This window comes from Nicotiana sylvestris, chromosome 6, assembly GCF_000393655.2.
Source record: "Nicotiana sylvestris chromosome 6, ASM39365v2, whole genome shotgun sequence".
Classification (NCBI taxonomy): domain Eukaryota; kingdom Viridiplantae; phylum Streptophyta; class Magnoliopsida; order Solanales; family Solanaceae; genus Nicotiana; species Nicotiana sylvestris.
In genome coordinates, this window is record NC_091062.1 from 204,141,129 (window position 1) to 204,158,451 (window position 17,323).

General features: G+C 36.4%; 1 protein-coding gene across 5 annotated transcripts; it reads left to right on the top strand.

The window, feature by feature from the left end:
* Nucleotides 1-10,379: 10,379 nt before the first annotated feature.
* Nucleotides 10,380-14,327, top strand: LOC104222072 (putative F-box/LRR-repeat protein At3g28410). Of its 5 annotated transcripts, none has more exons than XM_009773254.2 (5): nucleotides 10,380-10,575; nucleotides 10,946-11,052; nucleotides 11,300-12,476; nucleotides 12,799-12,987; nucleotides 13,977-14,327. In XM_009773254.2, exon 3 carries the CDS (start codon nucleotides 11,331-11,333, stop codon nucleotides 12,378-12,380), a length of 1,050 nt encoding a protein of 349 aa, XP_009771556.1. In that variant the 5' UTR covers nucleotides 10,380-10,575; nucleotides 10,946-11,052; nucleotides 11,300-11,330; the 3' UTR covers nucleotides 12,381-12,476; nucleotides 12,799-12,987; nucleotides 13,977-14,327. The 5 variants fall into 5 exon arrangements, with proteins under 5 accessions (XP_009771556.1, XP_009771559.1, XP_009771558.1 ...); XM_009773257.2 differs by lacking the exon at nucleotides 10,380-10,575 and having other exon boundaries at nucleotides 10,818-11,052; nucleotides 11,300-12,209; nucleotides 12,290-12,476; XM_009773256.2 differs by lacking the exon at nucleotides 10,380-10,575 and having other exon boundaries at nucleotides 10,830-11,052; nucleotides 11,300-12,214; nucleotides 12,290-12,476.
* Nucleotides 14,328-17,323: the final 2,996 nt, after the last annotated feature.

Here is a 17,323-nt window from a genome sequence, read left to right on the forward strand (position 1 = left end):
TGGACGTAGGATTATTTTGATCCGAACCACGTTAAATCTTGTGTTCTTTCTTTTACGTTTCCGCTAACAATTGGTATCAGAGCGACAGGATTCTTTAACGATCCAAGGAGAAAGAACAAGCAAATATGAGTTCCATGAAGTTTGAAATTGATAGATTCAATGGACGCAACAACTTCAATATCTGGAAGATCCAGATGATGGCGTTACTGCGGAGGGAAGGTTCAATCCATGCTATTGACGGAAAGTATCCTACGGATATATCAGCTCCCGACAAGGAGAAGATTGAAGGGGATGCATTGAGTGCAATCCAACTATCCCTTGCACCTAACGTGCTTTGTGAAGTGAGTACGGGTACCGAAGAGACGGCCAAACAGTTGTGGGAAAAGCTAGAAGGGCTATACCAAGACCGATCAGTGACAACAAGAATGTTGTTACAACGGCGTCTTCACACATTTAAGATGGGGTCAGGTACTTCGTTACAAGATCATTTAGATGCGTTTAATAAACTTGTCATGGACTTACAGATTGCAGGAATTAAAAGGGAGGAGGAGACGCTTGCATGTGCTTTGCTATTTTCATTGACTTCAGGATATCGTGATATTGAGAATTCAATGATGTATAGCAAGGAGCCTATCAAGCTTGAGCAAGTGCGGCAGACACTTAACTCTAGTGATGTGCGGAGGCACATTGAAGGAGATAGAGATGACTAGGCAAATGGCCTTTTGTAAGAGGCCGGACTAGCCAACAGGGAAAGACCAAATCAAAGCACAGATCAAAGTCTCGTGTGAACAAGAAGAATACAGAGTGTTGGGGTTGTGGCAAGAAGGGGCACTTTGAACGAGATTGCCCAATGTCAAAGTCCAAGGAAAAGGCGAGTGCATCTACAGTTGAACAGGTACATAATTTTGATAATGATTATGTACTAACAACATCGTGTAATAATAATAGTAGTTATGAAAACAAATGGGTGTTAGACTCTGCTTGTACTCTGCATATGACGTTCCGAAAAGACTGGTTTAGCAGCTACGAGAAAAGTGGAGGAACCGTAGTAATGGGCAATAATGCAACTTGTGCAATAGTTGGCATTGGCTCAGTTCGGGTTCGCTGCCATGATGGAATCGTGAGGACTATTACACAAGTCCGTCATGTTCCTGATCTGAAGAAGAATTTGATCTCCTTGGGTACTCTGGATGAACAAGGCTACAGGTACATGAGCGAAGCAGGAACTATGAAGGTGACTAAAGGTTCTTTAGTCATGCTGAAAGGCAAGCTGGAGAACGGCCTTTACACATTGGCCGGAAGCACCATTGTTGGCTCTGCAAATGCATCTACAGTGCAGTTATCTAATGATGACAAGGCAAGACTATGGCACATGAGACTGGGTCATATGAGCGCACGTGGACTGGAGATGTTGAGCAATCGTAAACTTTTGGAAGGTGAGAAGATCAAGCACGCTTGACTTCTGTGAGCACTGCGTTCTAGGGAAGCAGAAGAAGGTCAGCTTCAGCACTGGCAAACACAAGACAAGAGGAGTGCTAGACTACATCCATTCAGATTTATGGGGTCCTTCTAAACTTCCATCGAAGGGCGGAAAGAGGTATCTTCTCATTTTTATTGATGATTTCTCACGAAAGGTTTGGGTGTATTTTTTGAAGGCAAAAAGTGATGCTTTTGAAGCATTTAAAGAGTGGAAGATTTTGGTTGAAAATCAAATGGAGCGGAAAATCAAGTATCTTCGCACAGACAATGGCTTGGAGTTTTGCAATGAAGAGTTTAATGAATTCTGCAAGGTTCATGGGATCTCAAGACATAGGACTGTCAGGCATACCCCACAGCAGAATGGAGTTGCCGAGAGAATGAACAGAACTCTTCTTGAAAAGGCTCGTTGTATGCTCCTACAAGCCAAAATGTCCAAAGTATTTTGGGCTGAAGCAGTTCACACTGCTGCTCATATTGTCAATCGATCTCCAGCATCGGCAATTGACTTTAAGACTCCGAATGAGGTATGGTCAGGTGAACCCTCTAACTATTCATACTTACGAGTATTTGGGTGTCCAGCTTATTATCACGTTAATGAAGGAAAGCTTGAACCAAGGGCTAAGAAGGCCATATTCGTAGGGTATGTGGATGGAGTAAAAGGGTACAAACTTTGGTGTTTGTCTTTACTCAAATTTATAGTTAGTAGAGATGTCACCTTCGATGAATCCTCTATACTTGATCCCCGTAAAGTTTCCGTGGAGTTTTCAGGAAACAAGAACAACGAGCAGGTGGAGCTTCCGGTGGAGCTTGCCAAGGAAAAGGATCAAGAGACTCAGGTTAAAGATGAGTCAGAAGATGTAGGCGTTGAAGAACTTGCTGTCAATGAACCATACACAATTGCGAAGGGGAGGGAGAAGAGGCAGACACGAGAACCGGAACGCCTTATAAATCAAGCAAACTTGATTGCATATGCGTTCGTAGCTGCACAAGAAGAGATTAAAGATCTGGAGCCCTCCTCGTATATTGAAGCAACTTCTTGCAAGGATGCCGCACAATGGCGGTTAGCCATGACTGAAGAGATGGAGTCTCTTCACAAGAATCAGACATGGGTCTTAGTGAAAAGACAAAAGGGGAAGAGGACAGTTGGATGCAAGTGGGTCTACCGAAAGAAAGAGGGAATTCCTGAAGTGGAAGATGCTAGGTTCAAGGCGAGATTGGTTGCAAAAGGTTTCAGCCAAAAGGAGGGAATTGACTACAATGAGATTTTCTCTCCGGTCGTGAAGCATAGCTCAATTCGCGTGCTACTAGCATTGGTTGCACAATTTGACTTGGAGCTTCAACAGCTTGATGTCAAAACTGCTTTCTTACACGGTGATCTAGAAGAGACAATCTATATGGATCAACCTGAAGGTTTCCTAGCTGAGGGAAAAGAAGATCACGTATGCCAACTAAAGAAGTCTTTGTATGGTTTGAAGCAATCCCCTAGACAGTGGTACAAGAGGTTTGATGCATTCATGACTACACATGAATTCTCAAGGAGTGCATTTGATAGTTGTGTGTATCACAAGAAGATGTCTGGTAACTCAATGATTTATTTACTGTTGTATGTTGATGATATGCTTATTGCTGCTAACAACATTACAGAGATAAATGCTTTGAAGAAACTATTGAGTAAGGAATTTGACATGAAGGATTTAGGAGCTGCAAAGAAAATCCTTGGTATGGAGATTTCAAGAGAAGACGATGTTGTACATCTTTCTCAGAAGAGGTATATTGAAAGGGTTCTCGAGAGATTCAATATGCAAACGTGCAAGCCTGTAAGTACACCATTAGCTCCTCATTTTAAACTTTCAGAGTCACAAATGCCTCAGTCCGAGGATGAGGTGGAGCATATGTCAAAGATTCCTTATGCCAGTGCAGTTGGTAGTATTATGTATGCTATGGTATGCACACGTCCAGATATTGCTCAATCTGTAAGTGTGGTAAGTAGATACATGTCCAACCCAGGAAAGAGGCATTGGGAAGCTGTCAAGTGGATATTGAGATATCTCAAAGGAGCTTCTGGTGTTGGTCTTACCTTTCGAAAAAGTGGTACAGGTATTTCAATTCTCGGTTATGTGGATTCTGACTATGCAGGAGATCTTGACAGAAGAAGGTCCACAACTGGATACATCTTTACCCTCGTTGGCAGTGCCGTCAGTTGGAAGTCGACTTTGCAGTCGATTGTCGCTTTGTCTACGACAGAAGCAGAATACATGGCAGCAGCGGAGGCGGTAAAGGAAGCTATCTGGTTGAAAAGTTTAGTAGCGGAATTGAGTTTGGTTCAGCTGGAATCAACTCTTAGATGTGATAGTCAGAGTGCTATTCATCTAATGAAAAATCAGAGATTTCATGAGCGCACTAAACACATTGATGTCAGATTTCATTTTATTCGAGATGTTATTGATGAGGGAACTATCAAGGTCGTGAAGGTTATCACAGACGATAATGCTGCAGACATGTTGACCAAGATAGTCCCGCTCGCTAAGTTTGCACACTGCAAGGACTTGGCGGGGGTGTGCATCAACTGATGCAACTCCGAAGAGAACAGTTGCTAGGTGGAGGTGGTATGTTCAACAATGGTTTGATTCTTCTTGTTTCTTACAACGGGGTTGCCCAGTAAGCTTAGAAGTTTTGGCCAGAGTTGTTCACACGCTCGAAACGCAAACCAAGGTGGAGATTGAAAATGTTGGTTTATGTTTAGTTAACAATGGCATGCTGAAAATGTTGGTTTATGTTTAGTCAACAATGGCATGCCAATTGGAAGAGTTGGTGGAAAGAGTTGGTGTGGATGCTAGGAGGAAGCTTCCTCCTTTGATGTCACCCATGACATCAAGAGGAGGTAGTTTGATGTCACCAATGACATCAAGAGGAGGTCTTTACCTCTATAAATAGATGCACTCCTTCACTTGTAGAAATCATCCCAAAATAATACAATACATTGTAGTGAGTAGAGAGTTAAGAGAGAAATTCTCTTAAGTGTAATTGGGAAATCTCCCCTTCCTTTGTTAATATTAAAAGGGCAATTGTTCTCTGGTGGACGTAGGATTATTTTGATCCGAACCACGTTAAATCTTGTGTTCTTTCTTTTACGTTTCCGCTAACAATTGGTATCAGAGCGACAGGATTCTTTAACGATTTCACGACACATTCTATTTGACCTTGTTGGAAATTAGAATTGGGTCACATGAAATACACACCTGGATTTAGATTGTGTATCGTGACCATGCCACGGGAATCGTACCCATGGCCATGATAATTTATTTATTAATCACGCCCACATTAAACTAGTGAATAAAAGGGGCTAGCAATTCCAAATGAAATTTAAGCAATTCGCTTTATAATATCGTTAACTCATAACCAAGACAATTACAAGCCTTAAATAAACTCACGAAATCCATGCCTTAAAATGGAATATAGTACTACTAATTACCAACGTTTAAGTCTGTTGGTAGATAACAAACTTTGTATAGATAGGGATTAACAAGGTGAGAATTAATTGCATTAAGGAATGCCACCTTCCAACCATGCGAAACTACATTTCACTTTCGGAAAAACAAATGCCAACCCACCAGTAAAGCACCAAACCAAGAATCTTAAAAAAAAAACTATTTCCTGCTATGTATTTGCTAAAATGGAACATTTTTTAGAGCCAAATAAACCTCAGCAAATTCTTTCTTACTAGTAATCACAAAAATAAAATAGCAGTGAAAATGGAGTAGTAGCACCAATTACTTGATTAAACGATAAATCTCAATGAAGTATTACCACAAACCAGCAGAGAAAACAAAATAACACTCAAACCAAACATCTCATTCACACTAGCAAACTTGCTGAACATAGAATCAAACAATCCAAACCCAGTAAATATTCAACTAAAGAAACCAAAACAAAGCCAATATATTGCTAAATCATTTTTATATAAAAAAAGAGATGCACCTTCAGCAATGAATATTTCCCATGAGTACAGGAAACAAAGCGATGGTCTGAAAGCAAAACGGAGACTTGACACAAAACAAAATCCTTGCCGAGGACCTTAAACGATCTCAGATTAAGGACCTCGCTGCTAACGATACTCCAAACCGGAATCGACGACTCAAACGGACTCAACTCGACATCATTAGTGACCTTATGTTGTGCTATTTTTTCGATATTTGGAGGTGTGGTTTACACTGGGATTTAGGCCTGTTTTTTTGACGATTCTGCGCAGCTAGTTCATGGGTGGTGCAAGACTGGTTTGGGACTGTTCACGGGTGGAAAAAGCTGGAGATGGGGGTGGTCCAAAAACTGCTGAAGCTTTTTTAGTTTCTTTTTTTTTATATTTTGCTCTAGGAGATGGACGGCGTGGGGATCCCTTTGTTGAGAAATGACTGCTGTGTGATTTTGTTGAAGAAGGTGAAGAACATAAGGGGGGAAGGGGTGGTTCTCTATTTTTCCGTTCTCCAGCCTTTTTGTTTTTGGGGAAGGGAACGAAGAAGATCAAATACAGGGGTAGGGTCCGTTTGGTTGAAGAAAATGCAGAACCGTGGATGGGTCTGATTTGGTTGAAGAAAAAGGCGTTCAGATCAGCCTTTTTGTCTTGTACCCCTCTCTATTTTCAGCCCTTCCTCTTTTATACAATGTGTGCTTCTGGATTCGATTCGACCAACCCGATACCATAAAACATGGATAACAAGACATAAAGAAGCAGAAATGGGAGAAATGGAGCGGTAACTCATGACCCAATTGGCTGGGTCATCACAGCATGGGTTTTGACCGCCAAAATTTTTGTATTGCTAAATAATGATTCCCTATGTTGCATAGGTTCAAACAGCCGGAACTTGTAAAAAATATAATTTTTTTAATAATTTAATAATCAATTTACGGGGGTTGAACTGCCGCAAATTAACTCCCACTAATTAATTACGGCAGTCGTGGCAGAACTACTGTAAATTGATTGCGGTGAGCCTTCTTGCGGGAGTTTTGTGAACCGCTGCAACAACAAATTGCGGGAGTTACCGACTGCTGCAATTTCTAAAAATAACTACCGCAATTTGACTATTTTTTGTAGTGTATCTTCGGTGACTGAGCATATATATATTTGATGTCTATTCACCTCGATCTTGTTTGGACGAGGCCTTCTCGGCCTTAAAGCCATCCGCAATTGAACATTCCCCGGGAATAAATCTTTTCAAGGGGGGCTCGGGGGCCGATTCGATAGCAGCCGACTCGGTGGCAGCCATCTCGCAGACAACTATTTCAGGAGCGACCACCTCGGTACCGATGACTGGTTGGGAAGATGAAGAGGCAGACTGCTGAGGAACTGACTTTGAAGTCTTAGCCATTACTATCTGAGAAAGTATGGAATTTGAAGGAACAAGTTTAAAGGTTGAAAAGAGGAGTATGAAGACTTGAAGGAAAGATGAAGATCTAGGAAAGAACTTAAAAACAATAGCATAAATTTGAAGATCAAAGGTGAAAATATGAAGATTTGAAAGAGTTGGTAATAACTAGAAGATTCGACGGTAGAAGCTTGATCCAAAAGTAGAAAAAGAGTAGAGCGTGGGAGCTTTTATAGGGGAGGTATGTGACGCTTCACATTCGGAGGAAACCGTTTGATGGTCGACACGTGTCCGAGTCAGAACGACATGACTGATGGGACATTTTGGTTTCTTTATTTGGGTCGTAGCGTACAAAGGAAGAAACCGGGGAACATCTATTGTTTCTCATCGTTTCGTACTCTTTGAGAAACGATGGGACTATCTATATACGGGTAAAATCGGGGCTAATGAGCACCCCAATTTTTCAAAAGGGCAAACGAAGCAAGGACTTAACTACATGGAATCGGAGCTAAGAACCCCTCGTACTAGGGCCTGAGCGAGACGTTTACTACCGAAGCCATCTAGACGACAACCCCCCCTGAATCCAATTCGAGCTCCAAGACCTCGGAGAGCATTACCCAACGGTTGACCATGACTAACGAAGGGTCGTGATATCCGCGCTCAACCCGATATCACGGCACGGATCCCGGCCTATATCGGTAGCAGATCAGTGATTAGCAAAAAGGAAGATTTTGTCTTTTTTAGAAATGTACTTAAGGTAAAAACCCCTACTTTATAAAGGGGAAGTTTATTATTCAATATAGATACTATAACACGAATATCAAAGCAATATAATCTTGTTTTCTCTGTTTTTGAGCCATCCTAAAGGTTCTTATTTTTTCATAGTCTTTCACATGTTTTTGGCTCCAAATCGAAGGCAGACTATTGTAAGTTCACAACCGAGCCCGAACTCAATATTATTACTGGTTTGACTATCTATCCTATTTTTAATTTGCTTATCTAACATTATTGATAATTTATATTAAATTAATTCACATATCCTTAGAATCGAGTATAAATTCAATTGTTATCCGATTTTAAGGGTAAAAATACTCATTTAAAGTTCTAAGTATTAAATTCTTTACATAGTTCAAATAAGGAATAACTAAAATTTTATTTGATTTGGATATTCTAAATACTATCAAAGTAACTTAAATTATAATTTTGTCCCGTGTGAATCTATTTTTAAAGGGTAAAAAAGGTAAATAATATTTTATCAATAGGCTTCATACCTTTAATATAAGTTTTTTATCTCTATATATATATAGAGAGAGAGCGCCCTAGCTAGATCAGATCTGAATTTATTATTTTTACGAGACCTCACTCAAACATATTATTTAATAGTTTTTATATTTTATAACTCATTTATATAATTTTATACGTTGTTTTTACATAGTTTTTATAAAGGTTGCGCACTCATTAATATGGGGTCATGCGTAACAATATTATTCCTTTTGTAGTTTGTACACACGTGCAACAAATATCTATATTTATATCTATATTATATTAAACTCACGAAAGTCCTTAGCGAAATGTCGTTTGACTTTTTTATTCTTTAAAAATTGAGTTCACATTAGAGAAATTTGTCATTTTATTATTTTCTTAATATTTACAAATAGTCATTTATTTAATCTCCTACAATTTAGAAATGATCATTTAATTATTCTTCTAATATTTTTAAATTAGGAAAGTTTGTTATTTCCTTAATATTTAGGAATAGCCATTCAATTAATTTCCTACTATCTAGGATAGTCATTTAATTGTTCTCCTAATATTTCTAAAGTAGGAAAGTTTTTCATTCAACTCCATTTATATTTAGGAGTACCAAATTTCTTTTTTTAGGTTTCCGAGGAGGCTTTCTTAGTTAATAAAATTCTGCCTATAAGTTTTAATTTTTCTTTAGTTAATAAAGTTTTGACGTGGGAAAGTTAGAAAAGTTTCGGTACTAACTTATTAGGACTAATTTTTTATAAAATTTATTAGGTGAAAAATGAGCCTTTTGGACTTATTTGTGGATTATGGGTCTTTCTTTTATTAATAATTTTTTCTTTGTCTATTTGAACTATACATAATTTTACCTTATATAAGTGGGCGTTTGGACATAAGAATTATAAAATTCAAAAAAAAAAAGGTGAATTTTTTTTTCAACTGAAAATGGTATTGGAAATTTAGAGTTGTGTTCGGACATGAATATAATTTTGGGTAGTTTTTGAATTTTTTCAAAATTTCGAAAAATACCAAAATTCATTTTCAAGTGAAAATTGAAAATTTTATGGTCAAACACTAATTTTGAAAAAAAGTGAAAAGTTTTCGAAAAAAGTAAAAAAATTCTTATGTCCAAATGGGCCTAAATTTTCTTTGTCTATTTACTCATAATTTCAAAAGCACGTTATGTTAAGTAGTAAAAACCTAGAGAATTTACCTAGCAAATTAAAATTCATTGTAATTCAGTTTCTATGGATCCAATAATAACAACTTTTTCAACTTACCCGAGGTAAGGAAGTAAAGCAACCAATAACTTTTTGAGAAATTTTTATAAAGCACTATCTTTTAGTAGTAATTAGTCATCTATAGATATCATTTGCTATATTACGGATTGTAGATACATTTTATGTGGTTATAAGATGTTTTTAATGTATTTAAGCTATTGTATTCATGAATACAGTAGCAAAAATAGGCGTGAATCAGGGAAGTTCAGCTAATCAGTTGTTGTATTCGACTGTATTCATGGAGTGATACATGAGATTACAGCTCGACAGATTATTGTATTCGACTGTATTCACGGCGTGAAACAGGGGATTACACTGTTTTTAAAACGGAAAGTGAATCAATTAACATAATAGACTCCTAATATAACTCAACAAACTCAATTATAACACACAAAATTTGTATTTTCAGTTATAAAAAAGATTCTCAACAAAAAAATACCCCAAAAACATAGCAATCTTCGGAGAAATTATATAATACATGTGAATACATAAATTATATTAATTAAAAAGAACTTATGAATACATTCATGGCATACAGCGGGATAGTGAATACGATGAAATACATAGAATACAACGGGATACATTGAAATACAATAAAAAGACAGAAAATACAATAAAATACATGGAATAAAACGAGATACATTGAATTACAATGAAAAAAAGATAATGAATACAATGAAAATCATGAATACATCGTAATACGTTGAAATTACATTGAAATATAATAATGGAATTGTTCAATCTATTCGACTGGGTGAAACCCGGTTGCTTGGGGACACGTGAACACTTCCGAGAATTTTACGATGAGCCCCTTAAACATGGTCAGCGATCAAGTGCTCCGGATAGATTTGTTCGAGTTACTGATGAGCGAAAACAACACTTAGTATCAATTCTGCGTAAATATTTATTAAGAAGGACAAAGGAGGAAACTATTGGACATCTCATGTTGGGGAAGGAAAATAATGTCGGAATTGATGTGGTGAATTCCATGTTTGATAGCTTTGATATATAGTGTCGTGGATTCTCTTTCTCGTAAATGGCACTCGTTAGATAATCAAGAGTCAAGAACGGCGGCAGAAGTTTTGATACGCTGGTGATAGCTGATTTTAATTTTAATGGGATGTGAGAAGAGAATGGGATGTATCAAAGTAGAGAGAGAAAGAAAATAGTGTAACTGATTAACGTATTTAGTGGCTTAGGGCTAGGAGGTAACCAAAATTAAATATTTTGCTATATCTATAGAATATAATTTTTTAAATGGTATTTGTTTAAAATAAATAAGGTATTAACCTTTGTTATAGGACGTAAAAATTCCTAACTTTTTTACCTACTATGCCTTTCATCGGGTGAGCACTGTCATAGGACAATATTTCTTCATTTTTTAGGCGCTTGTACTTTTATCTGTAAGCTTTGTAATTAGTTTATAAAGAATATTTCATAATGTTTAATCTTAAAGTTTTGTATGCAATGATATATGATACACGCGCAAAATTAATGTGTAGTATAAATAGAATTCCGATATAAAATATGTTTGTGTTGGATTTTGATTGTTTTCCATTACCCTTTTCCTGTGTGTAGTTTAGCCGAAAAAATAAAAAGATTACACAAGTGCAGCCTAGGAGCATAGAGTAGTTTATCCGGTGGAAGGAGAGACTTGTGGATCCGTTCAGAAGAAGATCTATCCGGTAATTGACTTTTCTTTCCTCTCTCTCTCACACGCACACGCACACCAGGGACATCGTCTTTTTTCCTCTTGCTTTTGTTTTTCCTTTTTCTTGTGGGATTTGGTTTTTACACTTCCTAAATCCGATAACAACTTGGTTTTGGACTAGAATCGCTCTCTTTCCTTTTACTTTGTGAATCCTTTCTCCAATTGGCTTAGGATGAGTTTTACTCGTATAAGTATGTTCTTCTTTATTTATTCTGTGGCAGGCACCTCCTTATAGAAAATATTTTGGCAGTGATGGATGGCTTAGATCAATTTTCCAAACTGCCGATGCCAATTTTGCAGCACATCCTGTCTTTCCTCATTGTTAAAGATGCTGCGAAAACTAGTGTTTTGTCCAAGACATGGAACAGTGCTTGGAGTTCCTTGTCGTGCTTAAATTTTGGTGATATTGTTTTCATGGAGTCAAAAAACGTTCTGGATCAAATTCTAGCAAATCGGCAAAAGCAGAACATCTCTATACAAAGGTTCAAGGCAAAGTTACCAGATAATCGGTTAAAGTATGTGGATAATTGGATTAAAATACTGGTAGCCGGTAATATCAAAGAGTTGCATTTAGAGGTTTTCACATCCACTAACAAGTTGCCTGAAGCAATCTTTGCTGCCAAAGCTCTAAATATGCTTTGTTTGGGTGGATTTAAGCTCGAATTACCCTCGGATGGCATAAAGTTTTCATCTTTGCGAGAGTTACATCTTATTAAATCATTTTTGGACGACCAAGTACTTGATGCTTTATGCGCAAGTTGTAGTCATTTAGAAGTTTTGTCTTTCAGGGAATTCGGCGGACTAGTCTGTTTCCAAATTGCTGGAACTTTACCTAAACTAAGGATAGTAAATTTGGTAAATTGCCCTGAACTACTCCAGAGGGTTGATATTACAGCACCTGATCTTAAATACCTTCACATTAGCTCCATTATTGAGGAACTGAATGTAATTAAGATAACTGCTTGTAAATCATCATTAAAGAATTTGAACCTCTCTTCTGTGGCTGTGACTGACCAATGGTTAGAGAACCTTTTACCAAATCTACCCAACCTTGAATTGTTTTACTTATCTTCTTGTTCGTCGTTGAAGTCTTTGAAAATCTCAAGTGACCGGCTCAAGTATTTCAAAGTGGTCAGGTGCAATAACCTGATTGCGGTTGATTTGGATACTCCTAACTTATTGGTATTCTCATCTGATTTTCGTTATTGCAGAAAAGTATTCCAAGGGGGTATTGATCTGTTGCCTACATTCAAATTGAAAGCTTCACATCTGTCGGAAGTTAATCTTAAATTCATCTTATAAACCCCCATTGACACTCGCTGGTACTCTACGCTCACTAAGTGTCTCGGGAACTTTAATAATGTCAAGGCTATTGCACTAAGCTGTGATGATCACAAGGTACGTACAACAAATTGTCTATTTTCCCTTGCCGGAAGCAGAGGCAGAGTCAGAATTTGAAGTTTATGCCTGGGTTCTAAACTGGCCACCAAACCCACATCTCATCTTAGTTATTGGCCCGCAATTAGATATTTATACTTATTTAATGGATTTCCTAATAAAAATTCTGGATCTAAGCAAAAACTATTGGATTCAGCTGAACCCATACCCAACACTCTACCTCCGCCTCTGGAAGCTGTTATGGATTTCTTATCCCCGCTTCCCCCCAAAAAAAGAAAAAGCAGTTCTGGATTTCTCATAATTCTTCTTTTTGCTTGTGCAGGTGATAGTTATACCAAAACGCATGAGAGAAAACTTGCTTCCTCTGCTTTATGGTACTCGTTTGCACGTAAAAATTAATAATCTATTGAGTCATTCAGCTATGGTACACGTTCTTGAGAGTTTGTTTTGGGTTTCTCCTCAACTGGGCACCCTATCTTTTGGCCAGATTATAGACTATAGGACCCTGAAGGTAATATGTTTATCTTTTAAAGGCACTAACTTTGTAGTATATATGCGTGACTGTGTTATCAAAGGCACGCTTAAGTCCTGAAACGAGGCTCAAAACATGTTGAGCGCTTTGCCTCGTTTAGTGGGCGTTTCAGTGTCGTCATCAACGCTCTAAGGCATAGTTTTCCTTGCTAATGAACGTAATTAGGAAGAAGCGATACTAAACAATTGGTATTTCACTTTATTGTAATTTTTCTTCAATTTCTTGGTCTATATATTTGGTATCCATGCTTATAGATACTAGTCTTGGACTACGCACACATATTTGTAGCTTTTTCTCCAATTGTGTCTTTCTTCATTAAAGCCCACACTTTATTTGTGCTTTAAAGCCCCAACATGCCTTAGAGATTTTTTGCACTTTTCGCCATCGATAACACTAATGTACGAAAAGATTAGAGGTCACTCTAAGGTTTATTGAACCTTTACTCTTCATGTATGTTTCCTTGCAATTAGTTCCTTTTCTTACTTGCCTTTTGATTCTTCATTTTAGTTGAAAAGCCTGCATACTTGGTTTAAAATCTTTAGTTTACCTAACAGTCCACTTATGAGCAGATTAGCCAAAACCTAAAAGTTAGTCAACCAACATGCAAAACTGCAGTCACCTACAAATTAGTCATTGAGCATATTATAAAGCTTAGCAAAAGGGAGGGTAACCCGGTGCACTAAGGTCCCGTTATGTACGGGATTCGGGAAAAGGTCGGACTACAAGGGTCTATTGTACGCAGTCTTATCCTGCATTTCTGCAAAAGGTTGTTTTCACGGCTTGAACCCGTGACCTCGTGGTCACATGGCAGCAACTTTACCAGTTACGCCAAGGCTCCCTTTCGTTATAAAGATTAGCTAGGTTAAAAAATTCTGTGTAGCCCCTTACAAAGTTGTTAATGGAGACATTTATTACTTTTGTTCCTGTTGTGCATAGTTTGATTGTGACTAGTTTTCCTGGTTTTGTAGTTTACATACAGAGATACAACTGATGAAGCTGAGAAACCTTGTTGTGCATATGTACCTTGGAAATGTTGGAGGCATGAGTTAAATAAAGTCAACTTGCAACACTTTACATGTATGGAACTACCGAAGTTGAGAAACTACTTTCTCACAAATACAGATGTATTGGAGATAATTGAAGATCCACCAGGATGCTGCCTTTGTAATTCAACTTACGGATGTTTTGAATAAATTTGCTCATGACTTATTCTGATGATGTACTAGGGGCAGATTGGACATTTGGTTGCAATGTTATTATTTTTTCCTCTTATTTGCGGAATCGTTAAGTAAATTATCCTAGAACATTCTGTTTTGCCAGATTTTCTTACCATAATTGGTTTTCCTAAGGAAAGGACAACATATTTATCATAACTGGGTTTTTCTTTTTCTTAAAAGGAAAATATAATTTTTCCATATTTAGCTAGTCCATTTTCTTGTAGTAAAAGTTTGGAGTTCTTTTAAATTGAAGATCCGTCCTTCTCATTCAGTAGCATCCACAATGTAGCCATATGGGGTTTGAGAGTCGTGTTTAGGGGGAGAACTTTACAGGACAAGTGTTAGTGTGTCACTTGTGTTTGTCTTTTCGTGAGGTTGTTCTCTCGATATTTTGTACTCTCTTTTTATATAGTGGATTGCTCATCTCTGCCGTAGACGTAGGTCAATTGACCGAACCACATTAAATATTTGTGTCTCTTTTAGTATATTTCTCTTTTGTTATTTTATTTATCGTTGTTTAAGATTTGCTTTACTAGCTTCCGCATGACATCTTATTTTTTGGTCCAAACACATTCATGGCGTAGAAATTTGTGATTCATTAACTTCTGGAGCCCCTTGGTTTTGTATAAGTGGGAATTTGATGTTCTTATTATTTTAATCTAAATCAGCTAATGTTTTGTGTTATTATTTTGATTTAAGAAACAGTAAAATCAATAACGAGGAGTAACAACATGTTGACTTTCCAATTTCACGAATTTGTCGTACTAACATATTTTGCGTTTTTGCATTTCTTTCTTTCTGGTTGGTGGATGGAGCTATGATGTAGAGAAATCTTTAATATTGGTGTTTCACTGTTTGATAAGGATGATACAACCTTGCAACAAATTTACGTACAAATTATCAAGATTCAAACGATTTTAATAATAATCGATTGTTCATTAACTTTTAATTTTCACTACCAAACAAAAATTTCAACCTTTTAAAAATTAAAGAACTATGATGTTCAAGTAAAAAAGAGGACATTTTTTAAGACCGTAAAAAATAAGGATATTTCGCAAAGACTATTCCCAAAGGATCATGCTGTACTAATTTCAAAAAGTAGCCTCCAAGTAATTCTAATTGACTCTTAGTGTAGTATCTTGAATTTATGATTTAACCTAAATTTGATCCATTAAAATTTTGATATCTACTGCAACATTACAAAAAGATTGTCACAATTTGTGAAATTTCTTTCCTATCAAAGATTTTATCTTCTAGCGATGCTATACTAGCTATTCTCAATTTGCTTACAAGTTACAATATTGGCGCTATTTGTGTCTTCAGCGAACAACTCTTCTACAGAGTGGGTTGACAGTAGAAGTTAGAATTTTATGTACCAATTTAATCTAATCTTCGTATTTTGAAATCTCAAAAAGCAGAATTAAACCCAATGGTAGAGATCAGTGTTTTAAAAGGTAGGGGCGTCAGGCGGGGCTTTTTACTTAATACGGGATGAGGCAAAAGTCTCGAAACACAGAACGTAAGCCCCACGGATCTTTGATTTTTTTTTAATTTATGAATTAATAATATAGCATTGTAACACAAAAAAAATATAAAAGATACATTAAAAGTTCAAAAGACTAAAAACAATTAAAGAAACTCATATAAAATAAAATATTTAGCATATTTTACAAGTATAAAGAATACAATATTATTAAAGTTACTGTGAAATATAAATTAACTATAACCTCTTAACATTCAAACAATTAAAAATTATAATTTCTTAAAAAATATTACCAAACTCCATATTTTACCTCTTTAAAAGTAAATACTAAATAAATTTTATCAACACTGTAATTTAAAATATTACTCCTTCATGAGTAAAAATAAATTATTTTTAAATAGTAAAATAAGAAATGTATGATAATTTTGAGAGACATAGAACTAAGACATGAAGATCTATCAAGTAAGGACATAAATTTTGGTCATCTATTTTTAGAAGAAATATTCAAATGATCTTCACCATCACAATATTTTCAGTTAGTAAATATGCAATATTATGGTTCGTTATTTGAGTTATTCACAATTTTTATATTCCTATAGATAAAAAGAACTTTAATCATTCATTTGTTGAAGAATTTAAAGAGTCAACAGTGCAAATTAATGAATTCAACACATGATTTGCATAGGAACTATTGGGCGAGTCCCGAGCATTGAGCATTAGGTGTGTTTAGGGCGCACAGTCGGACGTTTGGGAGCGTAAGCCTCACAGAACTAAGCCCCACACATGAGTCTCAAGGCATTTTAATATCGTCCAGCTCCGGAGCAAGTTCCGAGGCGAGTCCTAAAAAAACCTTTTAAAACACTGGTAGAGAAAAATATATCGATATGATTAATAAGACCAACAAATTAGGGGGAAATCGTTTTTGCAAGTTATTGTTACATTATATCAACGTATGGAAGCTAAAGAATAGCCATTACGGATTTCTTTTCCTCTGTTTTTTCCTCAAACATTAATTGGAGGACCCTGACACAGTTAAATGTTGCGAATAACAAGTAGGATAAAGTCCAAACACTGACAATCTAATTTTCTCATAACCTATCAAAGAATAAGAAATCGAAAGACATGGTGTAGTTGTTGGTAATAGGTTTTTATGACTACCTATCATTTATTTTATTTCGATCATCTTACTATCTTGTTGTTATTTATGCTGCTTTTACAAGACTTCTCGGTGTTGTCCCTTCTTATTTTTATTTTTATTAATGTGGTGCTTATGCTTTCCTCACATAGGTTTTATTGGAAACAGTCTCTCTATTTCCACAAGGTAGAGGTAACACACTATCCTCCCTAAACCCTATCTAACCAAAAATTATGTAATTCGGTCAAAGCTTATTTTAAGAAATACTCAGGCTACTGATAATCAAGAAATTCTATATTTACTTAGTATCAAGAAAGGAAATTCGAATATGAGATAGCAAAGATAACCAATAGTAAGCAAAAGAAAGTAATTGTAATCCAATAATAATCAGAACGTGTCTATACAAATAATATCTCTTTCTCTTATATAGGAGTTTATAAGTACGTCTTTCTCCTTTTATGACCGAATCATTAAGAGTAT

What these genes read in the sequence shown, in the direction of transcription:
- LOC104222072 (XM_009773254.2), top strand. Translation starts at nt 11,331, where the DNA reads ATGGATGGCTTAGATCAATTTTCCAAACTGCCGATGCCAATTTTGCAG.